General features: G+C 41.4%; 3 protein-coding genes across 5 annotated transcripts; 1 reads left to right on the top strand and 2 right to left on the bottom strand.

Moving 5' to 3' along the window:
• The first annotated feature begins 229 nt into the window (after positions 1 to 229).
• On the top strand, positions 230 to 8206 carry LOC142368913 (claudin domain-containing protein 1-like). The gene is made up of 4 exons (XM_075451121.1): positions 230 to 1043; positions 3177 to 3284; positions 3489 to 3626; positions 5112 to 8206. The coding sequence occupies exons 1-4, from the start codon at positions 752 to 754 to the stop codon at positions 5330 to 5332; spliced, it is 759 nt and encodes a 252-aa protein (XP_075307236.1). The 5' UTR covers positions 230 to 751; the 3' UTR covers positions 5333 to 8206.
• Positions 8102 to 11139, bottom strand: LOC142368914 (N-acyl-aromatic-L-amino acid amidohydrolase (carboxylate-forming) B-like). The gene is made up of 6 exons (XM_075451122.1): positions 10880 to 11139; positions 10613 to 10808; positions 9785 to 9878; positions 9578 to 9685; positions 9326 to 9438; positions 8102 to 8490 (listed from the first exon to the last, which is right to left on the bottom strand). The coding sequence occupies exons 1-6, from the start codon at positions 11137 to 11139 to the stop codon at positions 8242 to 8244; spliced, it is 1020 nt and encodes a 339-aa protein (XP_075307237.1). The 3' UTR covers positions 8102 to 8241.
• A 2966-nt stretch (positions 11140 to 14105) lies between these two features.
• On the bottom strand, positions 14106 to 26984 carry LOC142368530 (oxysterol-binding protein 1-like). Of its 3 annotated transcripts, none has more exons than XM_075450722.1 (17): positions 26326 to 26983; positions 25110 to 25280; positions 24634 to 24842; positions 24291 to 24450; positions 23782 to 23893; positions 23407 to 23590; positions 22724 to 22841; positions 22410 to 22464; positions 22004 to 22168; positions 19550 to 19795; positions 18835 to 18955; positions 18551 to 18654; positions 18064 to 18159; positions 17699 to 17886; positions 16088 to 16323; positions 15923 to 15961; positions 14106 to 15819 (listed from the first exon to the last, which is right to left on the bottom strand). In XM_075450722.1, exons 2-17 carry the CDS (start codon positions 25241 to 25243, stop codon positions 15677 to 15679), a joined length of 2310 nt encoding a protein of 769 aa, XP_075306837.1. In that variant the 5' UTR covers positions 25244 to 25280; positions 26326 to 26983; the 3' UTR covers positions 14106 to 15676. The 3 variants fall into 3 exon arrangements, with proteins under 3 accessions (XP_075306837.1, XP_075306836.1, XP_075306838.1); XM_075450721.1 differs by having other exon boundaries at positions 22410 to 22467; positions 26326 to 26912; XM_075450723.1 differs by lacking the exon at positions 15923 to 15961 and having other exon boundaries at positions 22410 to 22467; positions 26326 to 26984.
• Positions 26985 to 26994: the final 10 nt, after the last annotated feature.

The following is a 26994-nucleotide window of genomic DNA, read 5'->3' as shown; positions in this document are numbered from 1 at the left end:
CCTCCTGCTTATTCTCCCCACGTTTTGCCTCAGTTTGATGGCTCCATCATTCCTCGAGACCAAAAGATAAGAATTCAACTGGAAACAAAGTTGAAACTCGCATGCATTCACTGAAGCGGTTTCACTGAACACTTTCATTTAGCCTAATATCCCTGCTCTCTTCATCATCTTGCTCCATAAACTGCATTGTGTTGCTTTCCACTGGTTTGCACCAGCTCAGAAACGATTATATGTCTGCTGTTCAGCGGAACCGGAAAAGGAAAGGTGGTGGATTAGTGTTTACAACTCCGAACATCCTGAGTGCACCCGGCATTGGCCTGCCGTCCGAAATAGACCCATGCGATTAGCTTTTACTGGCTGGTGCAGCTTGGGACACAACGCATCTTATTATTTAGGCCTGTTTAACTTGCGTTTGCAGCGGGTGGGGTGGGAATCTATTGTTATAGCTTTTGAGATACCCGCCGCAGCGTCTGGCCACCCACCATCTGTGGAAGTGGGACAACGGAACAGATGGCGCATCCAAGTCGGGCTGCTTTGCTGCTGACGCTGACTGTTTGTGCAGCACCGGAGATGAGTTTCACTCGTTAAAATAAACGCCTGCTATTGCTCGGCACCTTTTCCACAACCAGCTATGTCAGAGGCATTGCAATAATAAGGGGTGACGGGATATTGACTGAATTGATGCGCGACGGCTCTACTACCACTGGCATCAACTTAATCCCTTTGGACGCGAGGCTTGTCTTGGTGAACAATGGTCGACAACCGCTACGCCACAGCTCTGGTCATTGCCTGCGTGCTGAGCTTGCTGGCCACCGTTTACCTGTCGGTGGCCGTCGGGACGCAGCACTGGTACCAGTACAGCAGCCCCACCGTGCGCGGAGAGGCCAACGTGTCCGAGCTGCGCTCCCTGTACGAGGAGTTCATGGACGGAGAGTTTGATGAGAAAACCTACAGCGACACCCTGTTCCGCCTCAACGGGACCGTGGGCCTCTGGTGGCGGTGTGTGCTGGTCCCCGCCACCGCTCACTGGTACAAGGAGCCAGGTTTGTTGATGTTACCGACTCCACCTGTCAAGTAGACTAGTCATGCGATTCACTGGAAGTGTCAAACCAGGCGTCCTTCCGATATGGCTCATTGCCAGGTTAGAAATGAAATACAGGTTTTTTTGTTTTTGTTTGTTATCACAGATGAGTTGCGGAGATATATCAGCTACAGATCACATCTTTCATGCGGGCTACTGCCAAAACGCTTCGTAAATTCCATGACTAAATGTTATGGAACGAGTAAAGCAACGCTCACCTCAATTGTTATTTAAATTCAACGTGGGTTTTTACCGTCGCCTCCCTATGTACTTAAATGGAAAAAGAATCCACTCAGTTTCGGATCTGTCTCATGATCAAAGGCTGGATGACCATGTAGTAAAAGTGTGAAACCACACAAACCTTCCCAAAAAGCCCCAGAATTAAAGCTCCTTTCTCATTTCCATCTTATCAGCCATCTCGTGGCCCTACATGGTGTAAAGAGACAGTTTTAGAACAGCCGTGCTCATTTGTTGTTTATATGTCTTATCAATTTGCTTTCATCAGTCTGTGCTCAAAAAAGATAAATTCACACAGTATTATTCCACATGTAACACACAGTCCCAACAACTACTTACATTATCCAAAGGTCTGGCAACAATACCCTAATCTACTAATTACCGTTACTGTTTGGGGTGTAAAAATAATGACACTCATGAAGCTCAAGTTACTTCTTGTCAGACCAGCGTTCAGACTCCCAATAGGTGTATAGTTCACTTTTATAAAAAGCTAAACTAAAGAGAAATGATGTGCAGATATTTTCCCCAAAGAAGCCAATAGGTGCACACAATTAAGAAAAAATAAAATGTTTCAAATAAAAATGCAACAATCTACTACCCTCATTTATAGAAGATTTGAAAAATGTTGACAGATTCAATTCAATTTCAATTCATTTTTATTTATATAGCGCCAAATACAACAAATGTCATCTCAAAGCACTTAGATAATAAAGTCCAATTCAAGCCAATTGGAATTCAATTAATTGTAATCATAATTATTCATAAAATAATCCAATTCGTTCATATAGAGCCAATTCAAAAACAATTTCCTAGCTAAGGAAACCAACAGATTGCACTGAAAACTTTTTTTTTCGGTCCAATCTCCCGTCCTGAGCTTGCCTGAGGCGACTGTGGAGAGAAACGAATAGTCAATATGAATTGGATTCATTCATCTAGATCTTCATTAAACAGACACAAGTGCAAGGGAAATGTTTTGCTGTCCTCACTATCGTCATTAGATTTACAAGATGGTAACAAAAATGTTATTTTAAGCCAGCAACACATTGAAAAATGCTTGGGAGATGCTAAGAAAGGCAGGAAAGATTGAAGACTATTAAAGAAACACCTGTTCTAGCAGATTCCAGGATAACCAGATTAAGTGGTGACAAGTGAGAGTGCCCGGATTGGTTATAAAAAGGAAAATCTACAAACTAAGACCAGACTGTCCAAGCATGAATGGGTTGTGTCATCGCTTTGTCCTAAACTGCGTCAGAATAATCATATTTGCAACATCTACAGTGTATAGATGGGGTCGTACATATCAATGCAGCAGCAGACCTGAACGGCCCAGTACTCTTTAATCAGTATTTTGTCAGTTTCACCCCCACCAGTATGCATAGATTTAACAGATCAGTGGATGATGACCCCCCCGCTGCACCCAGAACAGAGAGTGGTGTATGCAGGCTGCTCTTAGTGGATTAAAGCTCAAATCCAGCAGATTTTTCTTCAAGATGTCAGACTTAGGCCTCCAACACATCATCTGCCAGTGGAAACAGGACTTCTGGGTGGGCCCAATGAGGATGGGCCCACCCACTCTTCCACTGTGTTACTCAGCATGAGCCCCTCAGGTCTGTGTGTTCAGCCCTTGCCCCGACTGTCTGCGTACTCATGTCTGTACGCCATCCCAAAACAGCAATGCTGTTATTAGAATGGGCAAGACAGTGTTGGGGTTGATCACTGAGGGAGACCGGATGGCATCAAATTCTATATTTGTTCACATTTTCTACATGCATTAAACATTTCTGGGTATGACTTTAGTAGTGGCTTGTACTGAGTGGGGTATAAAGTGCTAAGTAACTGACTCAACTGACTTTTTCAGATGTCAAGTTGGTGCTGGAGTGTCGAAGCTTCACTCTGTTTGAGCAGTTCACCCCGAAATACAAAGAACCGGGGAACCACAACAGTGGAGAGGACATGCTGCGCACCTGTAAGTTCAGCCTCAGAGTTTATCCTCTGCAGCTTGTAGAGAGTGCATCAAGCTGCCAGACAGCTGACACCAGAGTCCGCCTCTTCTCTGAGAAGTTAATAAATGTTGTGATGTTTAATAATACATAGGTGCCAGTTATGGCACTGATTTCTGTCAGGGCCTCGTTTACTAAGAAGTCTTACCTCCCTGTGTCTATCTGTGAAGATCTCTGGAGGTGCCAGTTCCTGTTACCGCTGATCTCCCTTGGGCTGGTGGTGTTGGCAGGTCTGACGGGGTTCTGTGCCTGTCTTTGCCAAAGCCTTGCCCCAACCCTGGGAATTGGAGTGCTTCACCTGCTGGCTGGTAAGACCTGTTCCACTGCACAGCTCAGCCATTATAATGATAGGTTGTAGATAACTTAACTGTGAGATACAAATCTAAGGTTATATTTTTATCTTCTTCTTTTTTTTTTTTTTTACCCTTCTCTTGCACTGAAATCGCATCAGCTAGTCACAGATTTCTTTAAGGGCTTATTGGATGAAACATAGCATATCCAGAAAGTCAAATTACAGCTCTCTCTTGGAAAATCTATAAAAGCTTTGTCTCAAAATAGTCATGTTGTGGAGCATTTTAGGCACGTTAAGTTTTCCAACATGCAATTAACCCGTGGTGCAGAGAGATCACTTACGGCTGTTCAGTAACAGCAGAGCAACGTTTGTACCTTTTGTATTTCCTGCCAGAAATGACATTTTCAGCTTCTGTTAGGGTTGCAGTGTTTCCCACACACGCACCTATAAATGGGAGAAATATACAGAGGAAGAAATTCATTCATTCATTGAGAATGAAAATCCAAATCCTCTGAAATGACACACACAGACCAAGCATTGAGTGTAACATTTACCAGATAGAAACATACTGGTGTAACGTTTCATGTTGTTCGTTATCGTTTACTGGATTTGGGCTCAAACATGGACAGATGGATTTGAGAGGCTGTGATTTCTAATGAAGAACAAATGATTATGTTCCTAAGCAGTTTGCTTTCAGTCCCTTCACACCTGCTCAGTGGCACCAGGTGCTGCTGCTGAGTGTCTGCAAAGGGTAGCGCGCCTTAAAGAGACAGCAGCTAAAACTTCTAGTTTCTGAGGCGCCGTCAGTGTAAGGGAAGAAGGATGCTTTGAAATGCGAGTCTGGCAAAGCCTAAAAATGATTGGAAATGAGCACAATAGGTCCTCTTTAAAAAGCTTGAGAAATATGATTGCACTGATCCACATCTGATCATTTAGAGTTTAAAGTTTGAACTGAATCTAAGATCGTTCTGAGCCACGATTATATTCACAAGACTCGAAGTTTAAAAAAAAAAGAAGAAAGAAATCCAGTATGTGAATGTAGAATACACAGTATTTATAATCAATCTGTTTCATTGTTGTTGTCATCCATGAAAACAAGGTCAACATGATGCTCAGGAGTAATTATACTAACTCTATCTGACAAATACAGACTTTAAGTGTCACATCAGGAGCCTATGAGGAAGTTAGTGTCTCAATTTAATTTGGCTGCTTCAGTTTCAGGGTCTTGGGTTAACCTGTGCTCGTTCTCAGTCCTGACATGCTTGTAATGAAGAAGAGCCATCATTACTGTTATTTGTAACCCCTGTTTGCCCAACAAGCTGTGACAGAAGCAGTGTTTCTGTAAAAAAAAAAAAAAAAAATATTAACCCATTTTAAAAAGACATTGCATTTGTGCTTCTTATGTTAAGAAAATATGCACCAATGCAAATTCTCAGTCACAAAGACTACCATCTGGTTAGTAAGGAAACGCTGAGCACACTCCTCTTTATGTGCCCTGCAGGTCTCTGCACCTTAGCCACAGTGTGCTGCTACCTGGCGGGGATGGACCTGCTCCACAGGGTGTCGATGCTTCCAGATAAGGTCGATGGCTCCCTGGGCTGGTCCCTCTACCTGGCTCTTATTTCCTCACCTCTCCACATGATGGCGGCTGCGCTGCTGGTGTGGGCGGCACGCAGCCACAGTCAGAACTACTACCGCATGACCGCCTACAGGGTGGCGTAGTCAGAGATTCAGCTCTGGATGTCAAAGCCCGTTTATATTCATCCCCCACTCGCCAAGATGCATTTTATAATGATGTCAAAGGAGCAAGATGTAGGTTAATCTGCATTCCCCCCCCCCCCCAGTAGATTAAAGTGCACATACTCTACAAATGACCCCAACAGTATGATGCATTAGTATATTTGCTCTTTTTACTGATCTCTCTCTGGTTGGTATGATTTGAAAACCAAGCCAGAAAGAGATGTGCAGTACAGCTCAGAATTACTGACACCCTGAAATAAGTACAGATGCTTTTCAGGAATGAATGCAAATAAACCAACTCTTTTCATCACATCATTTCAGAAAAAAAAAACTCCATAAGGATTCAACAACAGCAACAACAAAGAGGCTTTGATACAGTGGAATAAAATCTGCACCTGACACAGTTAGTTCCAGCTTTAATAGTACGTTATTCCACAAGAAAAAGGCAAAAAGACTCAGTTAGACATAATAATCCGTGTTCACGTGACCTAGATAACCAATACACGATTTTTTTTCTTTTCTTCTACAATGGTGAAGACAAATCAAAAAGCTCTACTCCAAAAGCTACAAGAGAATAATGTGAGAATGATTTCAAAATGCCTGTTTTAACTAAATGTACTGTTATCAAGAAGCTTTACAGGGAAGTTGGCTCCAATAATAATACTTGAACTTTATTGTTTTTTTTTCCAAAAAGATGCAAACACGTAAGCCCATTTCAGTCTAGTTGGCTGTTGAATCCCCAAAACCAAGTTTAGTACTTTTTTTACGGATTAACGAACATATTTAGGTGAGACTAAAAACAAATTTTATTTTCTAGTGTTGTATAAACGCGCTCAGTGTCAGAAAACAAGGGTTGAAGTGAAGGTCTTGGCTCTTTTCAGCAGGGCACACTTCAAACAGCTCCCAAGAAAACTGAAAATAAGTGTATGGACTGTTTTCAGAGCCCTGCAATGACTCCTGGCACAAATCTCAATGCAGAACTTTGGGGGGAGCTTAAATCTGCTGTTGCAAAAAGGAAAAAAGGGTGCAGCTGCTGATGTGTGACAACTAAAAGCAGAAAGCTTTTAGGGAGCTGCAAGAAAAGTTTAGAGGTTGTTAATGCGGCCAAAGGTTCTGTGCCAATAACTGCTGTTTATATCACCGTCATGCAAGCCTTTTTTGTTGTTGTCCTTCAACAGCTTTGGACAGTTTTTGGATTGGATTATTTGCATTTATTTCTGAACGTGTTCTAAACTCTGTGCTCGTATGATAGGTCCATGTTGACGTTACACCAATCAGAAAGGGAATTAGCCGTGTCCCAGTTTCACACTACACAGAAATTCAGTCAAATTAAAAACTGTAATCTTCCAGGAAAGGTTTCAGCTCTATTCCCCAGCTTCTGGGGAAGAGTCACACGCTCAGTTAACCTTCCCAGTCTTTCACGTCCTTTCGTATGAAAACAGGAAAGTCACTGCCTCCTTTTTGTCATTCGTACAGTAATGGAGCAGTAGATGTGCACAGCATACCTTTAAAGATTCTTATAAAGATCTGACTAAAGTTGCAGGGTCTTTTAAGATTTAAAGATTTTAAAAAAAGCGCAATGTGTTGTTATCAATCCAAAGAAATGATGTCCTCAACCATTTCAAAGAAAGAAAAAATAATACACAACGTGAGTTAGGAATTAGCAAAAATTCCTGTTTTAAAACGGACCGACTGACATCCGGTTATATCATCTGTGGCCGTAAAAAGTAGCACGTTGTAGAGATGAGCGTACAATGTTGTACACGTCGCATACAGAAGGTTTGTGTTCTGAAACTGGAAGGCACCAGTTGACTTCTCCCGCTGGACATTTTCTTTGTGCTGCTGAGAATCTTCCCCTTTTGTGGGACTTCTAACACCATCTGTCAGTAAGCCGTAGGGGTACCGGACATACCCGGAGTGTGTTTGCAGCAAAAGGTTTTTTTTTCTCTGACAGCAGTTTGCTGCTTTTGTACTTACTCAGAAAACGTGACACCAATGAGAACATTACTGTATTTATGTTTCTGTTACCGTTTCTGTTATTTTCATGTTTTTTGAAAGGAAAAGATATTTATTCTCTGCGGTTGTCAATGTCAGGTTGTTCATCTGGTGTATTGTTTTGTTATTTTCATGCATATTTGTAATATTTTCACAGATTTTTGTAGAAAAGGGGACTTTTGATCATTTACTCGACATTGTTGTGCTAAAATACCAACATTTTTTTTTTTAACCTCATAGACTCTTTTTTTTTGTAAATGTAGTTTCTCATCCTTTCTTCGTGTCATTTTATTTTATTTATATGTTCCGTTCTGTCATTGCCATCGGAAAAAGTGAAAAAAAAAAAAAAAAAAAAAAACCCCAGTTCAATTCAACAGGCTTTAAGGGAAACAGCTCTTCCCTTCTTGGCATTTTGAATGTACTACAAAGGCCATGTTATGATAAGCTACTGTATTCCTTTGCACTTAATGAACATATCCTGAATATTGCTCTTGTGGTCAGTAGTGAATTTCTATTTTTTAAAATGTAAATATCTTAGTAATTAAAACCCACACCATTTTAACCCGTGAAGCCATGCTGCGTGTAAATAGATGAGCAAGTTTCATGTAATCCATGGATCCCTGTGATCGATGCCCTATTTGTAACTTTGACAGCTCTCATGAAGAGCCGGACTGCATTTCATGCATTCAGCCCTCAAACACAAGAATCTCTTCTCTCCCCGGATGCGTTGTAACATATAACGTTTGTGAATCTCCGGTGAAAGTGATGCTGTAATGGTTAATCATTGTACACGTAGATTTTTGTGTGAGTGTGTGCAAGCGCACGTGCCGTCATTTCAATAAAAGCTTTCTGGAAAGTTTATTTCACATCAGTCTCATCATGTTGGCAGCGTCTTTTTACTCCTCTTCCTCCGACGCAAAACCCCGCTCACTGGCTCGTCTCTCCTCCTCCTGTGTCTGCGCCCGGATCGCAGGGATCGTCACGCGCCTCTTCCTGGCCAGGGAGAGCGCGATCCCCTTCTCATAGTAAGCGCATTCATTGATGAAGAAGGGGTAAAGAGGTTCATTGCCTTTGTACCTCAGGGTTTCCCCTGAGAATGTCTGAAACAGGGGTTCCTCAGGATGGAGCAGGCAAAAGTCTCGGTCCTGGGAGGAGAAGCAGACGATTAGGTTGATTGGTAATAAGATTAAACGGCAACAAATCCAAAAAGTAATTTCAAAGTGATATTTTCTCAGTTTTGATATTTAATATGTTGTTTTTGTTAAACGCCAAGAACAAAATCCTTGGAAACCCAACAGATTGCAGGTATTATCTGAATAACATCAATAATATATCAAACATTGAATGAGAGATAGTTCAGTATTTCAAGATAACTATTGGCTCGTTTTGAATTTGAGGGCAGCAAAAATGTCACAAAAAGGTTGGTAAATGGCCATTTCCACCACTCTTGTGGTGTCATACTTTATGATAGGTTCTTCTTGTGGAGATTCAGGTTAAAGAATCTCCACCCTCAGGTGGAGACCACTCTTTCAACCAGCTGTGTAAACTACCAGCTTGAACAGAAGATTCCTGGTATTAAAATCATGTAATAGATGTTAATTGGCTTCATTGCTCTATGGTTTGAAGCCATTTCACATGAAAGGGTCCCACTCTGTGTTGTGGACAACATGGTTCATGACGAAAGTGCTTAAAACGCTGACTCACATACTCAAGTGATTTATGGGCGAGAGGTGAGCCAACACACTGAATTATAAACATGATTCATAGGAAAACCTTTTAACAAAGGCTAGCTGTTATATCTGGACTAAAGGGATTTCTCTGTATTCAATTGTCTCAATAAAATATGCCCTGTGATAGTTTATGTTTATTTTGTATGATGTTTATGTTGTCTTAAATAAAGTTAATTGTAAACTACATAGATAGGTTAAGTTGTAATTAAGTCTTTAAATCCTAAAGCCATAAATACTTGTCAGGCCATACCTGGAGTTGAGGATGAATGGCTGCTGTGATGTTGTGAGTCTCACTGTCTCTAGGGTAGTCGATGTTCTTAACCATGGTGAACACGTCCACAAATCCTCCTTCAAATACAGTCCCTGATGGGTAAAGACAGAGCAAGCATTAAACTGTTTAAGGCCAACGCCATCTTCAAAAATGCACAAAGCTTTCAAGACTTGTGATCTTTCCGAGTTGCACAACAAAAATACTCAGTTGCTAACCTTGCACCAGATGTACCTGAGTTAAAAAAGCAGACCCAATCCAGCATGTGCTGCACTCCCGCTCTCATTACTGTGTAGATGTTTGACCTCACCACGCCGTGGGGCTGGGGGCCGATCTCCATGGCTGCAGAAAGTGGGGAAAATATCAAACATTTTCCAGCATTTAAATGCTTTTATTATGTTAAAAAAAAAAAAAAAAAAAAGGAACAAAAGCAAAACACACCGAAGCCATGTTTTCCTACTGAATCAAGGGAATACGATTCTTTATTGGTGACATCAAAATTGATGAATCTCATTGGTGTGTCCGGCATCTGCTTCTGAAAAAGTAAGATAATCACTTTTACTTATTTGCTTCCTCCCCCCACCAACACACACACACACACACACACACACACACACACACACACACACACACACGCGCTCACTCACTGACTCCAGTAGCACTGTGGGGTGTTAGATTGATGACAGTCTGAGTGAGTAAATATAAATGAGTGCTCTGCTTCCACAGAAATTATATGTAAAGTGGCACAAAATAACCTACAGAGCAACCATCTTCACCACTGGCTTCAAGCACAGGAATGACAACTATTAATGTTTCTCCATACAATGACATGATTTTAATGGTGATAATGACTTGGTTAAATAACTTATTACCACACAAAGCTGTGGTGTTAAAAAAACGGTCATGTTTTGCTACTTTTTTTGTAATTTACTGGCATTTTTTGTAGATTGAATGCAATAGAAGAGGCAGATTATCTTATCATTATTTGATCAACTATAAGATGCTAGTCCACTAAATGCAGTGAATATGGATACCCTATTGTGTACAGCATAAGTGTACTGAGCACTCTGCTGCCAGTATTTACTAAGAAGTCAAGGTGGGGGAATAGTCCAAAAAGGTACATATGCTTTGGCTCTACCTGAACCCTATTAGGGTTTAGCTTGAAAAATGGTACATTTTTGCGACCTTTGAAAGAACCATTTTGTAACCTGACGCAAATGTTGCTTTATATTCTGCTGTATGCGTGGGAAAGAAGCAGTTTTTTTCTACCTGCAGGTGATGGAATATGTGAAGACATATCCAGTCGCTGTCAGAGTACGCAATGAAGCACAGGCCCATGTTGGCGGTGGTGTTGTGGAGGTCACAAATGAGATCCACTGCCTCCTGGCTGCCTTTGGGGCCCAGCATGGCGTTCAGTTCTCGGGACCGGAGGATCTCGTAGGGAACCGTGTCTGATATCGGGCCACTGGGAGACAGACAAGTTATCACGATCAGACTCGTTACCATGAGCAACATCATCTCCTCTTACTGCCTTACTTGAGGGTTGCGTGGGTGAAGCAGCGGTTCATATCCGTGTTTATGTATCTGCGGCACTGCTGTATGGCTCTCGGGTTGGACAGCACCATCAGCAGAGACATGGGCTCCTCATCCTCTTCTCGTCTCTTCTCCGTCCATTTCCTCTTCACCTTCAGAAGCTCTCTCACTAAGTACACTCCAGACAGCTCATTGCCATGGGTACCACCACACACAGCGACCCGGGACAACCTCGGCAAATGCACCAGCTCTTCTACCTCCATCTGACTGAGAGCGAGCACAGTTGCAGCAAATGAAAGTATAAGAACAGGAAGATGAAACCAAATAACAGTTTGGTCCCCACAGTTTAGATGTCTTTTCATGAAGTGAGCATCAGCAAATTGGATTTCCCTCATTTGTTTCACTCTGTGGGATGTATCAGCTGTACCATAACACTGCAACACAAGCACGGATATAGATTTGTGAAATCTTACCTCACCTCACTGGCTTGCTGGAAACTGTAAATGGGGCAGTTCCGACTTCAAACCATACAAAGTACTGTACTCAAAATTAGCGCTGAGATTAAAGTCAATTCAAAGTCTCTTTGGGAAATCTTGAAGTAAATCAGGGTGAAATTGCAGCTCCACAGATAATCAATGAAATGAAAGACAAGGAATCATGCCGTGCATCTTTCCCAGTCTGCCCTGGCCGTTACCTTTCTCTTCCCTCCCTGTGCCGTTTACCCTCTTCCTCCCTCTCCCAGGCTTTCATGCAGTTTCACTGATTCAGCATTCTCATCCCTCCCTCTGTACAGACTGTGGCTGCCTGTTATGCACTCTCACCGTCTCTCAACCAACTCTCACACGGCACTGCACTACACCGTACCGTAGGAAGGGTGTGTCCCGAGTGTGATGTGGTGCATCAGTCCCTTCCTTTGGTCACAACAGCTGCGAGGTTGGCCGAACCCTAAGCCCCTCCCCCAACTTTCCCCAACTCCCCGTTTCTCTCTGCACCATGTATAGGATGGTAGGTTCCAGTCTGCCTTTCAGAAAACTGGCTGAAAGTAAATCTGCTGGCATGACACAGCAAGGGGGGGCGCGTGTGATGTGTACAGTGGAAGAAGCAACTCCTCTGCAGGGAGAATAACAAGAGCAGCACGTGAGGATTAAAAGGCAACCCTTATTCAAGCTCACTGAACACAGAGGTTGACAGCTGCATGAAAAATGTAACACTTTTTATGAAATGCCAGCAACATTTGCTTTCACCGTCACACAGTTTTTGCATTTTTTAATTCGCATCAAGTTTTTTATTCAAAGCGCAATTTATTTTAACCCATACACATTCAAATATTTTTATCAAGGAGGATGTCTTGATTTAGCCTTTTAAAATCCACCTCATCTGTGCTTCCCGAAATTGGAGATTTGAAAGTTTCTTTCATGAAAAAAAGCTCTTGCGGCCTTTGAATGGCTCGGGGTAGGACTACCTTTTATCACAGTGAATTCACCTCATTACAATCTATGAGTGGGCTAATGCCCTCTGCCCCAATACTGGTGTCCAATACTGGAAAATCAGTTGTTTTTTTTTTATCCCTCCATCCATTTTCCATACCAGCTTAGTCTATTTCAGGGTCACAGGGGGCTGGAGTCTATCAGGAAAGAGGTGGGGTGCACCCTGGACAGATCAATAAAGGCCAACACAGATGCAAACAACCACGTACACTCACACCAATACATGTTTTCGAAGGTGAGAGGAAGCTGGATTACCTGGAGATAACAATTCCAAATAAATACAGAGTTAGTATTGCTCATACTGATGCCTTTTCCAATGCTTTCCAATACTTTTTACTGTTAAAAGCAGCTTATGCACTTAAATGTAGGGAGGATTTATGGATACATTTTCACTCCATGTCCACTGAATGATTTAGTGATTTCTTTTTTTTTTTTTTTTTTTTTTGCTTTTTCACTGTAATTTAGTTAAGTATGTCCACTTTTAAAAGCCAGCGCAGAGTTTAAGTAAATGAAAGGGCACCACGTTCACCACTGTTAGAGCATTTTTTGCATTCAACAACTTTTACTGAAGTTGTAAACAAAAGTTCAAAGGAGGTTTTTAAGAATATCAGATTTAGTGATCTGGTGTTTGCTATAAACAAAAATGTAACACAGATTCAAGATTTGACCCCGTGATGATGCAATTGTTAACTCGCACAGAACTATTTCCTTCACTGTTGGCCTATTTATACATTTATGCATAAGCCACAAGCTGAGGCCTCGATTTTGGAATTTGGCCATCCCTATTTTGGAATAAGGGACCATAGTTAAACAAGAGAGTGGAGCCTGAGAGCGCGTGTCCTTTAAATTGTAGAAATATTCTCAAAATGACCAACAGCACAGCAGCCAGGAGTAAATCTAACTAAAAATGCCAGGATGAAAAAACACAGAATGAAACATTTAATGATCTTGCATTTTACATGAGTAGTTGATGCATTTTGAATGCGTCCATTCGAGCCAAGGATGATAGGAGACAACCTGTAGTGACCGCCTGAGGGCATTACATCTTCAGCCTCTTCATTATCAGCTTCACACTTCTGGATATCGGTTAAAAAGTTAGTCTGCCAAGAGGGAGCAGCGTTTTCAGCCTTGTTTGGACAGATGAGCGTAAATTTGGAAGTGGCTTGTACGTCATTATTATGATATATCATATTCTATTGACTGACATATATGGGTTAATGAGTAAATACCTAAATTCACATCACACAGTTTATTTTAAACGTGTATTTATGTTTTCCCTCAGCTAAGAGATATCTGTGTTGCCAGATCTCTCAGGCAGGATTCAAATAACATTAACCGTCCTCGTACATTTTTTTCATGTTTTTTTCCAAAAACTAAAAAACTCATAATAAAATTGCATAACTTACATAATTAGTTACTAAAATAGTGTTAAATAATCACTACTTTCTCCTTGTTTTGGGCTTCAAGCTGGTGTGCAGCTATGTTTCAGACGTTACTATAAAGGATAAACTACGCAACAGCATCACTGTTGGAAAACGACCTCAAACATACACTTTTGTATCATCAATACTAATATTTAGCAGTGATATTAGTCAATATTATAGCCCGGTTAGGCTTTTTTACAATGACTTTACGTGGTTCAAACCAGGTTCCGTAAACATACATAATTAGAACTGATTTGGTAAAGTACCAAACTGATATATGATGAGAACAGTGAGATTAAAGAGCAGCGTGAGAAGGCATTTGTTCGACATCACAGCATTTATTACAGATTTTTTCTGTTTCTGTTAATACAAAATACTGAACAATGTCATGTCTTCTGCTGAATCAAGAACGTAAACTCCCTTTTTTTCTGAAAATGAAGACAGTCCCCTTCCAAAATATCACAAGAGGAACCGGAAATACAAGAAAAAAAAAAACTACAAGTTATCCATACTATATGAATTTCTATACATTTATAAAATCAGTTATTTGCAATGACTTTTAAATTCTTTGCTTCTTTATTCTTCATTTTAAGTACACTTACAAACAAAATGATGAATTTCACACACACACACACACGCACGCACACACACACACACACAATTCATGTTTTTGGTGTTAAAAAGTACTTGCATATGTACGAACTCCTCAGCAAAACACACGGGGACGTGCTGTTCATTTTTACCACTGAATTTGCTTTTGTTTTCTTCGCTCGCCCATCTTTTGTCGTGAAAACCGATTTAAATTGCTTGGTTACTTGGTTACTTTATTGGCAAAACATCCTTCCGTCTCTGGGAAAAAAGGGTCACCTCATTAGGAGTAATTTAACACGACTGCTTGTGTGATCATTTCCTTAACACGTCTGTACACAAAGCCAACTATGAATTTAAGTCTTTTGGGTGTGACGTAACTGCTCGGGTTTAAGGCAAAGGTACATAATGTCAGTGTCTTGTATCCAGACCCAAATTTATACCATTATTTCCATTAGACCTACATGAAAAAAAAAAAAAAAGAAAAATAATTGCCACCTATAAAACATGACAGTGTGGATGGTCAACCGGTAATTCTGGACTGTTCTTGAGCACGCTGTGAAGCACATTGGTCGTGTGGAATAAAGATGGAAGAGCAGATAAAACAGTCATACACACGAACACATTAGAACCTTCACTTCATTACATTAAGACACTAAATCAGAGATAAACAAAAAATTCTCGCTAATATTTTGAAGGCCACCAGTTGACATTTTAATGATGATCATTTTAAGCATATTTATATTTAAATGTATATATTAACCAGCTTCCACCCAACCCACCTTCTTTTTTTTTTTTTTTTTTTAGAGTCATGACTAAAGCAGAAAACTCTATGGATGACAGTAGGAATACTACATTATCACGCAGGCATCTGCTCAAAACTTCTTTTGCTCCTGATACCAAGTTTGAGTCTCTCTGTCAACTTGAGACTCAGAGAATCATCTACAACAGATTTGGAAGAACTTGCTTTTTTTTCTTTTTTTTTTTTAAATCCCCTCCTCCTTTTTGCTGACCCAACTCAAACCCACCATTTCTTATTCCAGTCCTTTCGGATACGTGACAGCGACAAAAGGGTAGATGCCGAGGCTCAAGGAGACGACAACCGAAATGGGATGCATGAGGGAAAATACTGCTCTCCCACTGAATCAGACAGCAGCGACTGTCCGGAAGATCTCTTAGAACAGAGAGCCGCTGGAGAGAAGCAGCCATCCAATTAGGGGACAAGCAGGGCTTTGTGTAGCCGTCCAGCAGGCAGTTATGTTGGTTAGTCTCTTCGGGTCACTTTGCAGTCAGTGACGAGGTCAAAATATATCAGGGCAGTTTTCCCAGCTGCCTTGCTCCTTAGCTTCCCAGTAGCCTCCTTTATAGATGTGAACTTGCTCACCTGTGATTCCGTCCTCGCAGCGCTCAAACCAAAGTGCTCTGTAGCTGTCATAAGGTGTGCCTGGAAGAGAGGAAACGTATGAAAAGCAAGAAAATCAAAGCGGACGAAGATGAATGAAAACGTGACCAAGTGACAGCTGATGAGATTAAAGAGGAATACTTGCTTTTCAAGGTAGGATCAGAAAAAGAGTCCTCTTCGACGGCTTTTAGAAGAAAAAAAGAGGGAGGGGGGAATCACTTTTTTTTTTTTTTTACCCCTTAATTCCAGGATTTTGCCCCAAGCGAGGGAGATAGGAATACTAACACGCATTAACACGCTTGATTCTCACCTTCTTCTGATTGGCTGGAGGTGCGCTGGCTCACTGCCTCCCGCTCCCTCTCCCGCCGGGCGATGCGCTGCTTCTCCTCCAGCCGCTGCTTTTCGGAGTTGGCTTCGTCCCAGCGTCCGTCCTCCATTAAACGCTGGTCAGGCCTGCGCCGGCTGTCAGTGGGCGCCACGCTCTCCTCAGACTCGTTGAGGGTCAGAGCCAGGGCAGTGAAGTAGTACATGGTTTCTGCTCCCTCGCTGAGCACAAAATTAGAGGAAAAGCAGCATGGCGAGTCAAAACTTGGTCCAATCTACGTCACACAAAACTGCGCACAATGTTCAATGCTAATACTTATATCGTGGTCCTCATTTATGATTCCATTAACACACACAAAGTGTGGAAAGAATCAGAAAAAACTAAAACATTTTAGGTCATATTTTAGACATTCGGAACTATTTACTTTAGTTATAAAATAGAACTCTTGTAGGACTTCAGTATTTGTAGAAGAGCTTTTGTACCCGAGCATGAATGATAAACTCGGATGCCCACAGAGGTAATTAAACTCTAAAAGTCTCATTCAGGGCTACAAGACTGCATCAGTGCTAACTAAAAATAATCACAAGAAACAAAAACATGTACAGAAAAAGCAATTAATAAGAAGAAGTGTAATAAGGCACAACGCTGTTTGTCTTGTTTTGAAAAAGGTCAACGAACAGAAATCGCAGAATTTTGCAGCATTTTGCTAGCCTGGGCGAAAGCCGACTGTTGACTCTGTCAAACAGTCTGGGAAAACCCAAGAGGAATCCGTTTCCATGGAGGGCGGGACCTTACCCAGCAACTTAAATTCATTTGAGTAACGGAGTTCCCTTAACCAATCATAATGTTTAGAAAGGACGTAGGTTATGCGCCGAGGTTCATGCTTGCTCGCGAATCACGCTTCCCACATCCGCTTTCATTATACCGGTACCATTTGATAAATCAAACTTTTCCCAAAGCCAGTTGGAAGGAGAGCTACGACATCCTTGCCACTAACAAAATTGACGAGGCATTACTCTTGCTCTTGTTTTAATTGTGTAATGCTCTCCAGAGTTGGGACAACTTCATGGATAGCTTCTAGCGTTCTTCCGTCGCCATGTTTATTTCCGCTGCGGTTGAACTACAATTATATGGACTACAATGGACTCCGCGCGTAAGTTCTGCGTCACCACTCGCAACTGTTTGCTGATTGGCAAAACACTGAGCGAACCGAGGTAGAGGGATTTGGCCAGACTATGTGCGGAGCCAAAATCTTTGGGCGGAAGTACGTAGGATGGCGTTGCCAGGCTAGCATTTTGCTGCAACGCTGCTGTTTTCTGAGGACGCTCCGGGTCATTAAACACTGACTGTGTAATTAAAGCTTGCATAACAGAGGTGAAAGCATTTCAAGCGCTTTCGTTTTTTTTGTTTTTTTTCTTCAGCATCGAAACTTTGTGTTCCAAACTCCCTTTTGTTGTTCAGAAACTTGGAATGACTTCAAAATCAGAACTGGATCCAAAGACAGGATAAATAGAGTAATAAGGAAGTTATTAAAGTTGGCTTACTTGCAAATTACCGAATTAATGGTTACCCATGGCGTGCGATCAAAGTACTCACGGTAAAGGGTTCCTCCTCCACACCTCTCTGGCTTTGAGAGTTTGATAGACTGTCTTCTGTTTGCCCTCTGCGCCATTCTCGCCTCCGCGACTGCTCTGCATTACCCTGGAGAACTCCATCTTTTCGTCCCATGTGCCCGACAGAACGTAGTGAGCCTTTCCGTCCTTGTCCATCACCACGCCTGTCACCTGAAAACGGGAGAGACGGGGTTAACAGAAAACAGATACAGGAAAAAAGTTTATTAACCCAAAAAGAATAAGAGACAACGAGGAGATTTCTTTGTAAGGAGGAAGCAAAACAACAAACACAAACAATAAGATGGCTGAAGGCCAAAAAAAGCAGGTTTCTTTCGTGTTCTTTCTGACCTTTCTTGCTACATCTCGAGAGAAGTAGCTGTAAGGAGCAAACTTCAAGTGGCAGCGGTCTCCCGTGGTGTGGTTCACCACATCGATCTCTCCAGACTAGAAGGGGAACAGAATGAGTTTGAGCAAAGCTGCGGCGGGGATGTTATCCGTCTGATTCTAAATAAAATCTCTGCGCCACTTAAACAGCACCGTAGTTTTATTTGGATGACGGCAGGTTAGAGCTGAATGGAAAAGTGCTGTTGTGTGTGTCAAAGAGATGTTGCGAGTAAAGTCAAGGCAATATGTGTATCTGCTGCAACGAAGCACCATGATGTGTCAGGTATTTATTGGCATTTGCCAGGTCTTATTCGAATTAAAACCACTTGAAATACAAAGAGTTTTTCAGTTGATTTCAAAGCAACTTTCCTGTTTCATATGCCATCAGGGTCCAGCGGTTTATTCAATCCTTCTACCTGCACTGTCTTGTACAGGCAACTGTCAGTCCTACCTGGTCGATCCAGAGTTTTCCCACGATGATGTTGTGCACTGTAGTGGTAACTTTCTTCCATGTGTAGTGATTGTTGCCCTTTTCAAAGATGGCATGAATCGTGCCTGAGAAAACGAAACACACACAAGTAATTAAACTGGGGAGGTACAAAAATTCCACAAGCTTTTGTCATGTGTGCTTCATTAGTGTCATACTTTTATGTACATTTGGTACATTCATACCACACCCTAAACCATCCACTAAAGGAGCCAAAAAAACGCTACTAGTCATAAATCATCCCTCACCTAAAGGCATAATGGAGATATATTTTCCTCTGAACTTGCTGGCAACGGTGATTTCCTGTCTCAGAGTCCAGCCACGATCAGAGATCACATGATGTGCTGCTGCAGGGGGGTGGTGACTCACCTGCAAAAGGAAAAACATTGGAGTAAACAAAAGAAAACAACACGGTACTCTAAAATTGTCACGCTATTGTTTGTAGGCTTGACCCGATCCCTGCTGGGTATGACTGTTGTAAACATTTCTTTGACAACAGCAGTGGTGCATCACAAATAACCCAATGCAGAGGATATTTAAATTCAAAACATATTATACTCCTTCAATTAGATTAAATGATTCTACCCACTAGCCGCCGAGCTTTGATGCTCAACTTGGCTACAAAAACAGCCTTTAGTCCAGTGTGCATCACATCCAAACGACTCCATAAAATTGCTGTACTTGCAGTTCAACCTGTTGCTACCTGAGCTCTCTACAGTCATGCAGAAAATGACTGAATGAATGAGAAAAACAAAAGAATCACCACCACCGCTCCGCATGAATTTAACTTCTGGGTAATATGTGCAAGTATGTGCTCACGTCTCAAAAAAAAAAAGGAAGCTAAATTCTCCCTGAATGCTTAGTCAGCGGGATCCTTCAAGTCATTTTCCCTGACACGGATTCTTTTCTCACTCTCATTTCCTGGCTGAAATCCATCGACAGTTCATTTTTCTTTCCTCTTACCTGCTCACAGAGGGAGCGGTAGCCGCTTTCTCTCCTGCGATCCAGCTCGTACGTCTCTCCCAGCAGAGGGTTGAAGGGCTTTCCAGTGCGGTAGACGGTGGTCGAGTAGGCAGAGACGCAGAAGGCCGCTACGTAGCACATCTGCTCCAGAGAGCTGTGACTTTTAGAGGCTTTATCCAGCAACTCGTGATACTCAAGGTCCTCCGACAACCGCTGCAGCATGGAAATCGGCTCGTTGAAGTTTACCTACAGAGCAGAAGAAATTAAAAAAACAACAAGTTTATTCATACTTATTCGCTGTGTTACTCAATACGGACAAATGCATAATCACATCGGGCAAAATGGACACGGAGCAATAATTGTCTGCAACGGACAAGTGAATAGTTGAGCGATTATCCTGTAAAGGTTATCGAAACAAACCTCTGAAAAAGTTATTTTTGTTTATCCAAAGATAAATACAAGTGAGAAACCACATTCAAGCCTCAGCACAAAAGAAACTCTGGTCTATACATGAAAGGATTCGTTTATTATTATAGTATTACAAAAGCAAAGCTTTCACTTGTAGCCTGGCATTGTGTCCTACATGCACAGTGACATGAGATTTGTCCTCTGAGTGGCGCCCGTCTCTGCCTATTACAATGGGAGACATATGACTTTTGTTTGGCCTTTGCAATTTAAACCTCAGCGCAACAAAAGAAGTGAAAACAAGACTTACTGGTAATTACTGGTGATTACTGGTTATTTATATAGAAATGTATTCTTTGCATGAGATACTAATAAGAACATATTCAGGCCTACGTGTCTTGTTAGTTGGTGTTCCTTTTAGGTGCGAAATCAATTCAATTCTATTTAATGGCAGCTCAAAAACCAACCTAGAATTCTTTGTAGATGTTCTGCTTCAAATTTAAGGTTGTTGTGAAACCAGCCGAGGCATTAAAGAGCCAAAGAAAACACCTTTACTTTACAGGAATCAGCTGTTTCATTGTCTCTAGCAACAGAGTCTGATACATAGTGTAATACAATTTTTTTGCACAAGACTTTCGAGTCATTAAAAACACATCAATCATGGAAAAGAGAATCCCTTTCTACCCTTCACTGTTGTACAGAAAGCAAAGCTCTACACTCCCGAACTTGCAGCTTCAGCACCCCACAAATGAGTCTCTGCACTGCATTTAGAAGGAGTAGATTCAAATATTCTAATGCGAGTCCTGTTTTACTGACAGCACCAAGCTACGAGCCAGGAAGTTTCACTGCGGTTTTGCAGAAGCGCAGCAGTCGATCGTGAAGCAGGTCGGGCTCATTGTAAAAATATCAACTTGTCATAACATGCATCAGCTTCAGTTAGCATACGTCTGTCTTTTCCCATCTTTTTTTGAGTTGCTCAGTCAGTGAAATAACTGCTTGACAAAGATGTACATGAAAGAATTCTACAATACAGATCTCTCAGATGCGATGTGCAGCAGTAACTGGTTCCACAGCATCTGTCGGTTAAGCTCTATTACTCACAGATGTAGAACAGAATGCTGTCGGACCCGTCTTGCAGGAATGAGAATCGGTCTCATGAAGACTGTGGAATTGTAGTATGACACGGTTGCTAAAAATGTGCTGAGGTTATTCCTGATGTAGGGATTAGCTTGTTAGAGCAGTCATAGTTTTGTTGTAACAATAGAAAGTTGTGACAAGCCCAACTGACCAGTTTGGAGATGAACTAGGTTAAACTAACTGAGGCTTAATATTTTTAAAGTGACTTTAGAGCTTGTAAAATCTGTATAACATTGTAAATAATTGACATACAACCTACTGTTAACACAGCTTATATTTATTAGTTACAACTCAGAACAGATCTAAAGTCTGAAGGACTTTTCTGGTGTTCTTATGAGAAGAAAAAGCATCTTTTTTATTTTATTTTTTTAGTAAAACTGCAACAAGTGACGAAGAGACAAATGAGACCTGTCGTGTCCTTTTACCACAACCGACGAATAATCAAAACGCTTTTGGAGCAGTCAATTGTGCTGAGTGACCATGGCTGTGACTTTGGAGATATCCCAGACTAAAGTGTATATGCATCTGTAGAGTTTTGAATATCTAAAAGGGCTGTGTACATCGTTCACAATAGAAATCTTCCTGCTGCTTCTTGCTCGATCTGTGCATGGAAGTGTGTCTGCCATGAACTGAGTTACAATGAGCAACAAACTGTGCTGACCCCTAAACGATGTCGTTCATGCAAAATGTTGATGAAAATCAACAGATTTTCTTCCCGTTTAGCTTCAAAAGCCAAGGGAAGAACGAGTCATTCAACTTCGTGACATTAAGCACAATGAAGAACGCCATCAAGAACGCTGTCATTTAGCATTGTGAAAATGTTGCAATAGCTTTTGTTATGGCCACAAAAGATGTTCTCAACTGCTCTGAGGAAAGAAAACTGAAAGTGTTTTTTTTTTTTTAAATACTCACTGGCATCGGGATCTTGGACAGTTCTTTGCCTATGCAGTTCTTCATGATACTCCAAAGGTTAAGCGAGTAGTTGGGCTTGTCTGAGATGCGTGTCCGTCTTTTTTTCAAAGGCACCAACTCCTGGGTGGAAGACTCCTGGTTCATTGCCAGAGGCTCCTCATTAAGCTAAAAGCCAGAAACGTTATCAATAAACAGCATAAAAGTTCCTGGAAACAAGCTTTAAAACACACAATACATGGTTTCCAGCTGAGTCGCTGTCATCAAGTCTAATGAGATTCATCACGTTAGTACGAGACTCACACCCAGGTATTGATCAATACCTCCCAACCCAACTTTTCTCCACAAATGTGCATTTAAAGACCAGAAATTATTGGAATTTAATCAAACTGGCAGGAATGGGACCTACCGACTGATCATCTGGACACATTTCACTGTTGAGACAGCTGGCGTTACTGCTCGACCTTCTAAAAGAGATTTGAAAAAAAAAAATTCAGATCAAACACATTATCAGTGTCTTAAGAGCAACTATTTCAACATGCAGGGAAGAAAGCAAATGGCTGAGCAGGTCTTTAAAACCAAAAAAATACGACTTCTGACTGGGCAAACGGAGGAAACATCGAGCGACAACTCTGCAAGACTTAAGCACACAACAAGCTGACATGTGACATAAAAGGATGTGGGATTAAAAGACAAATAAGGGCTGAAAGACACGACACTGACTTGTGGAACTGTGGGTCTGCAGGTACAGTAATAAACTCTGGAGCCTCCTCCATGGCATCAAAAAACTCGTTGTCATCATCCTCATCGCTGGCCTCGCCTTTTCCTGGCCCAGTAGCACCTTAGAAATAAGTTCAAGGCAACAGTTACATTTTCTATTACAGACTCTTTAAACCTTTAAAGAAAATTCTGCTAACAGCTGCCATTACTCCAGCAGCTAATCACTTATCAATTATTCATTATTTGGCATCTAAAATAACAGAAAATAGTTAACAATCATATTCAAAGGAAGAAAAAAACATATAACAAGTGACATGGTGTCGTCTTATTAAACCACTGAGACCTGATGTGACACACGAGCATAGCTGTGTCGAGAGCACAGATGAATTAATATGGCTATAAATCATATTTGTTGGCAGCGATCTAAAACACATTGCGTGTCAACTTTTAGAGGTTATCAGATGATCAACATGTGAGGCATGAAAAAGAATTAACAGTGAAACAGCACAATGTAATCTTTGAACTTTGTTTCCCTGTTTGACTTTCCAGACAGCTTTCCCTCAACTGGAAGTTAATCTCGTATAAATACATAAAAAAAAGAGACAAAGAGGCAAGTGGAGGGCAAGTTTGGGAAACAATCGGCCATTTTCCAGTGTGAAGTGTTCAGCGTTGGAGTCACAACTTACTTTTATTATCAGAACTAGCGTTAGCCTGTGCAGCCCCTCTGAACGCTCGCTCCAGGTGATTGTGTTGTTTGGCCAGCTGCTCTAAAGTCTCCTCCAGCCTCACTCTCTGCTCCCGCTCTGCCTGCAAGGCCTTCTGCCACCGCTTGCTGTGAGCTTGAGCCAGGGCGAGGAAGTCTCTGCACGCCTGAGGGCACCGAGATAAGAACTTTTAAAAATCAAAGAGCCAGGACGTGCGAGCAGCTCTGACCAGTACATTCAACCTGCAAAGTGAACTGGTCAAGCGTGCTCTGGAGCATGACCACCTTTCTCTCTGTGATGTCACACGACAACAAAAGAGCAGCGAGGAGATAAACTGCGTCAGGAGGTCCCACTTACGTTAATCATGGCATTAGAGGTGATGCGGAACAATGTGGCCCTTTCTGTCACCTGGCGGATCTTCTCGCCGGCCTCTCCAGTCAGACGTAAACTGTCCAGTTCAGATAAAGACCTGAAAGAAATAATAATATATAGCACATGGATAAATAGTTGAGACAATATTCAATCAATTTAAAAGAATAAATTACCACAAACATCAGATTCTATTAGTTTATCAACAGAATTAATATCGTTTTGCTTGTCAGATGCAGCATGCCGATTTTGCAGCAGCATACTTTGTAAACAATAAAACACCAGACTTAAATTCAGCATCTGAATATCAAAATTTACATTAATATGAGTTTTATTTTAATTTCACTGTGAGCAGGTGAAAGCTGGGACAGGCGAGTGTAGAAAATATATTGGATTATGAGCACTTAAATGCTCATAATCCATCTATTGTCTGAGTCATAAATACTTCAATAACAGGTAAAAATGACACGAGTCATGCGATAAACTGCAAGTCTGACCTCTGTAGGGCAGAGCCATGCTTTAAGATCAGGTCATTGCATGTGCTGAGATCCTCCACCTTGCTGCCCAGTGTTCTGAGAGCAGACTGAACTTCTGAATTTTGTGACCCCCCACCTTGCCCGGGGGCCACTGGTTGAGAGAAGTCGTCACCAGAGTCATCTGTTTAAAGCAAAGCCAGAAGGAAAGAGAAAACAATCTGATAAATGCAATGCCTTTTGCTGTTTAAAATAAGAAAATAACAGATTTCTTCTTTTTAAAGTAGATGGGGCTCACACAGCATGAGCACTTTGTGTTTTTCACCCCCCACCCTCTGGGTAACTTCCTCCCCCATGTCTGTTTTACCTGACTCAGCCTGCATGCGGGCTGCTTTAGCTTTAGCCAGCTCTAGCGCTGTGATCCATCGCTGACGCTCCACCTCGCAGCTGGCCTTGAGGTGATATGTCTGAGCTCCGCCATTGGAGATGACAAAGTTGCATGCGTCATCCACAGTGATCGTTGCTGTGGCCAAGTTGATTGTGCCCCGACAAGTGTGACCCATCTCTGCCTGGGTCCTAATAATCAGAGGAGCGCCGCTTAAATTTTCTTTAAAAAAAAAAACGAGCACTTAAAAGCAAACAAGAGGTTTTCTTCAACCTCACTATCCTGTCCCTGCAGAACAGTGTCGGAGTGGTGTGCCGTAAATGCAACATGTACTCAGCTTTACTCCGATGGGTAAATCACACTAAAATAAGACTCATTGTTTCATGCTTTGAAATGCTTTATCTGGTGTAATAACAAAGGTTATAGCCCTCCTTTGTGATATCAGCAAAAAAACATACCTGTAGTATGACAAAAGCCCATTGCTCAGGACAAACCACCTCCGCTGATAACCCTTGATGTAATTTGTCCACTTGAAGACCCATCCTTTGTATGTGTCGCCAGCAGGGGTAGTGGGGGTCTTCGGTTCTGACATCACACCCCCCAAATATTAAGATACAGATCTGAGGAACCTTGATAGAAATGTGACAAATCGTTGCACTTAAGCTTTCGTGTGAGAATGAAACAGTTCACACAGAATAGAAGACCCGCACACTGTCATGTGTGTCACTATTGTGAGTGGTCGAGACATTTTTGGTCTTTCACCTGAACAACTTTTCTTTTTAAGAATGAAAAGTCAATCTGGTCATCAATCACTTCATAAGACACTAAATGAATAGAAAACCAATTTTGATCACGTAAAAGCCAAAACTTTAAATCATACATTTAGTAACTTTAACTTTTCAAATGCAAAACAGAAACTGTTCTTCTGCCATATTAAGGCGGCCATTTTTTTAATGTTACGACTTTAGGTTGAACAGAGGAGGACACTTTCATATTAGCTTAAGTTTGTGAAATTGCTTTCTCATTTAGCAGACATGTCAAAAACAGAGAACAGACTATACTATATTTAATTACTAATGATCATAATCGTAAGCTTACTGTATCCCTGTTATTATGCCTGGACACAGATTTTTCAATGTGGTATGAGGGGTCGAAGGTCAACTTCAGAATCAATGCACGCTAACTGTGAACATATTTTTTACAAACAACATAATTATTTCAACCTCGATCTTTTATTTACGAAGGAACGGACGAATAAAGAAAAAAAAATCTATTTCTGTCCTCTTGATTACAAATTATCGATTGAATGTCCTGCTGTTTGAAGACTTACAAAAAACTGTTTTCTCTTTTTTCTTTCCAAGAAAATGTGACAATAGAACAACTAAAATGAACAAAATAAGCTGAGAATAACAACACACTCCTTGAAGTAGTGTTTCATATACTGACGAGCCTGACAGCAGAAGCTAGCCTACACTGGCTACTTTGACTACAGATAAAACTTCAAATTGCAGTAATAACAACTCACTGCTGACAAGAGACAAAGTGGAGAAACACAAACTGACACGTCTGTTCAAAGTTTTATCTGCTGACGAAAGAAGTGAAGGTAGGATTTATCGCTGAACACTCGTTTGCTTACTAGCTAGCCTTCAAATTAGCTGATAGCTAAATGTTTACCTTGACGTGTCCAAAATGTGAGATGAGGAAACCAGGCAGCCGGTGAAGTCACTGCTAACTCTGACACCCATACGCTACTGTACCTAGCTGAGGAGGCTAACGCAGCTAACTAACCAGTACGGGAAGGCTAATGCTTCAAATAACTAAACCGAGGCCGTCGGCGACAACTGTAACTTAATTAAAAAATTAAGAGGCGACGCCTAGTGTTACCACTATCGCTCTATAGTCATGTTTTTTTTTCTACATCTGCGTAAGATCACAATTATCTAAAGCTAGCTGGCTACATCTAACTAGCCTAATATTAGCTTGTAAGATACATCCGGTGCAACACGATTAGATCCCGTGTGGAAACTCAGCTAAGGCTAGCTACTTTGTTTTCCGATTGGCTGCATCAAGCTAGTTGGTCACTATACTTAACCGGCCCAAACCGGTGTTTTGCTAAGAGTATGATAACACATAATGTCCGTATTTGACACATGATGTCGCTGTAGATGTCGACAGTATCCAAACAACTGTTGTATAGATGATGTCTTCTAAACCCCTGTGATACTTTAACGATGGAAAGGTCTCATTTACACAAACGTTAAACTGTCATAAAGTCAGTTTTACGATTGTGTGATTTTTGTCAAGCTTCATGGTTAAAACGGTAAGTTCGTTCTTCCAGGCACA

This window comes from Odontesthes bonariensis, chromosome 19, assembly GCF_027942865.1.
Source record: "Odontesthes bonariensis isolate fOdoBon6 chromosome 19, fOdoBon6.hap1, whole genome shotgun sequence".
NCBI lineage: Eukaryota > Metazoa > Chordata > Actinopteri > Atheriniformes > Atherinopsidae > Odontesthes > Odontesthes bonariensis.
Note: the sequence above shows the minus strand (reverse complement) of the source record. Positions and strands in the feature narration are given on the sequence as shown.

Coding starts and splice junctions, on each gene's coding strand:
- LOC142368530 (XM_075450721.1), bottom strand. CDS start 25,243: ATGTCAGAACCGAAGACCCCCACTACCCCTGCTGGCGACACATACAAA. Junction 22,468..22,723: donor GCAGACCCACAGTTCCACAA/GTCAGTGTCGTG, acceptor AATCTCTTTTAG/AAGGTCGAGCAGTAACGCCA. Junction 22,169..22,409: donor TGTGTCCAGATGATCAGTCG/GTAGGTCCCATT, acceptor TCTGGCTTTTAG/CTTAATGAGGAGCCTCTGGC.
- LOC142368913 (XM_075451121.1), top strand. CDS start 752: ATGGTCGACAACCGCTACGCCACAGCTCTGGTCATTGCCTGCGTGCTG. Junction 3,285..3,488: donor AGAGGACATGCTGCGCACCT/GTAAGTTCAGCC, acceptor CTATCTGTGAAG/ATCTCTGGAGGTGCCAGTTC. Junction 3,627..5,111: donor AGTGCTTCACCTGCTGGCTG/GTAAGACCTGTT, acceptor TGTGCCCTGCAG/GTCTCTGCACCTTAGCCACA.
- LOC142368914 (XM_075451122.1), bottom strand. CDS start 11,139: ATGGAGGTAGAAGAGCTGGTGCATTTGCCGAGGTTGTCCCGGGTCGCT. Junction 9,686..9,784: donor AGTAGGAAAACATGGCTTCG/GTGTGTTTTGCT, acceptor CACTTTCTGCAG/CCATGGAGATCGGCCCCCAG. Junction 9,439..9,577: donor GGTCTGCTTTTTTAACTCAG/GTACATCTGGTG, acceptor TTTACCCATCAG/GGACTGTATTTGAAGGAGGA.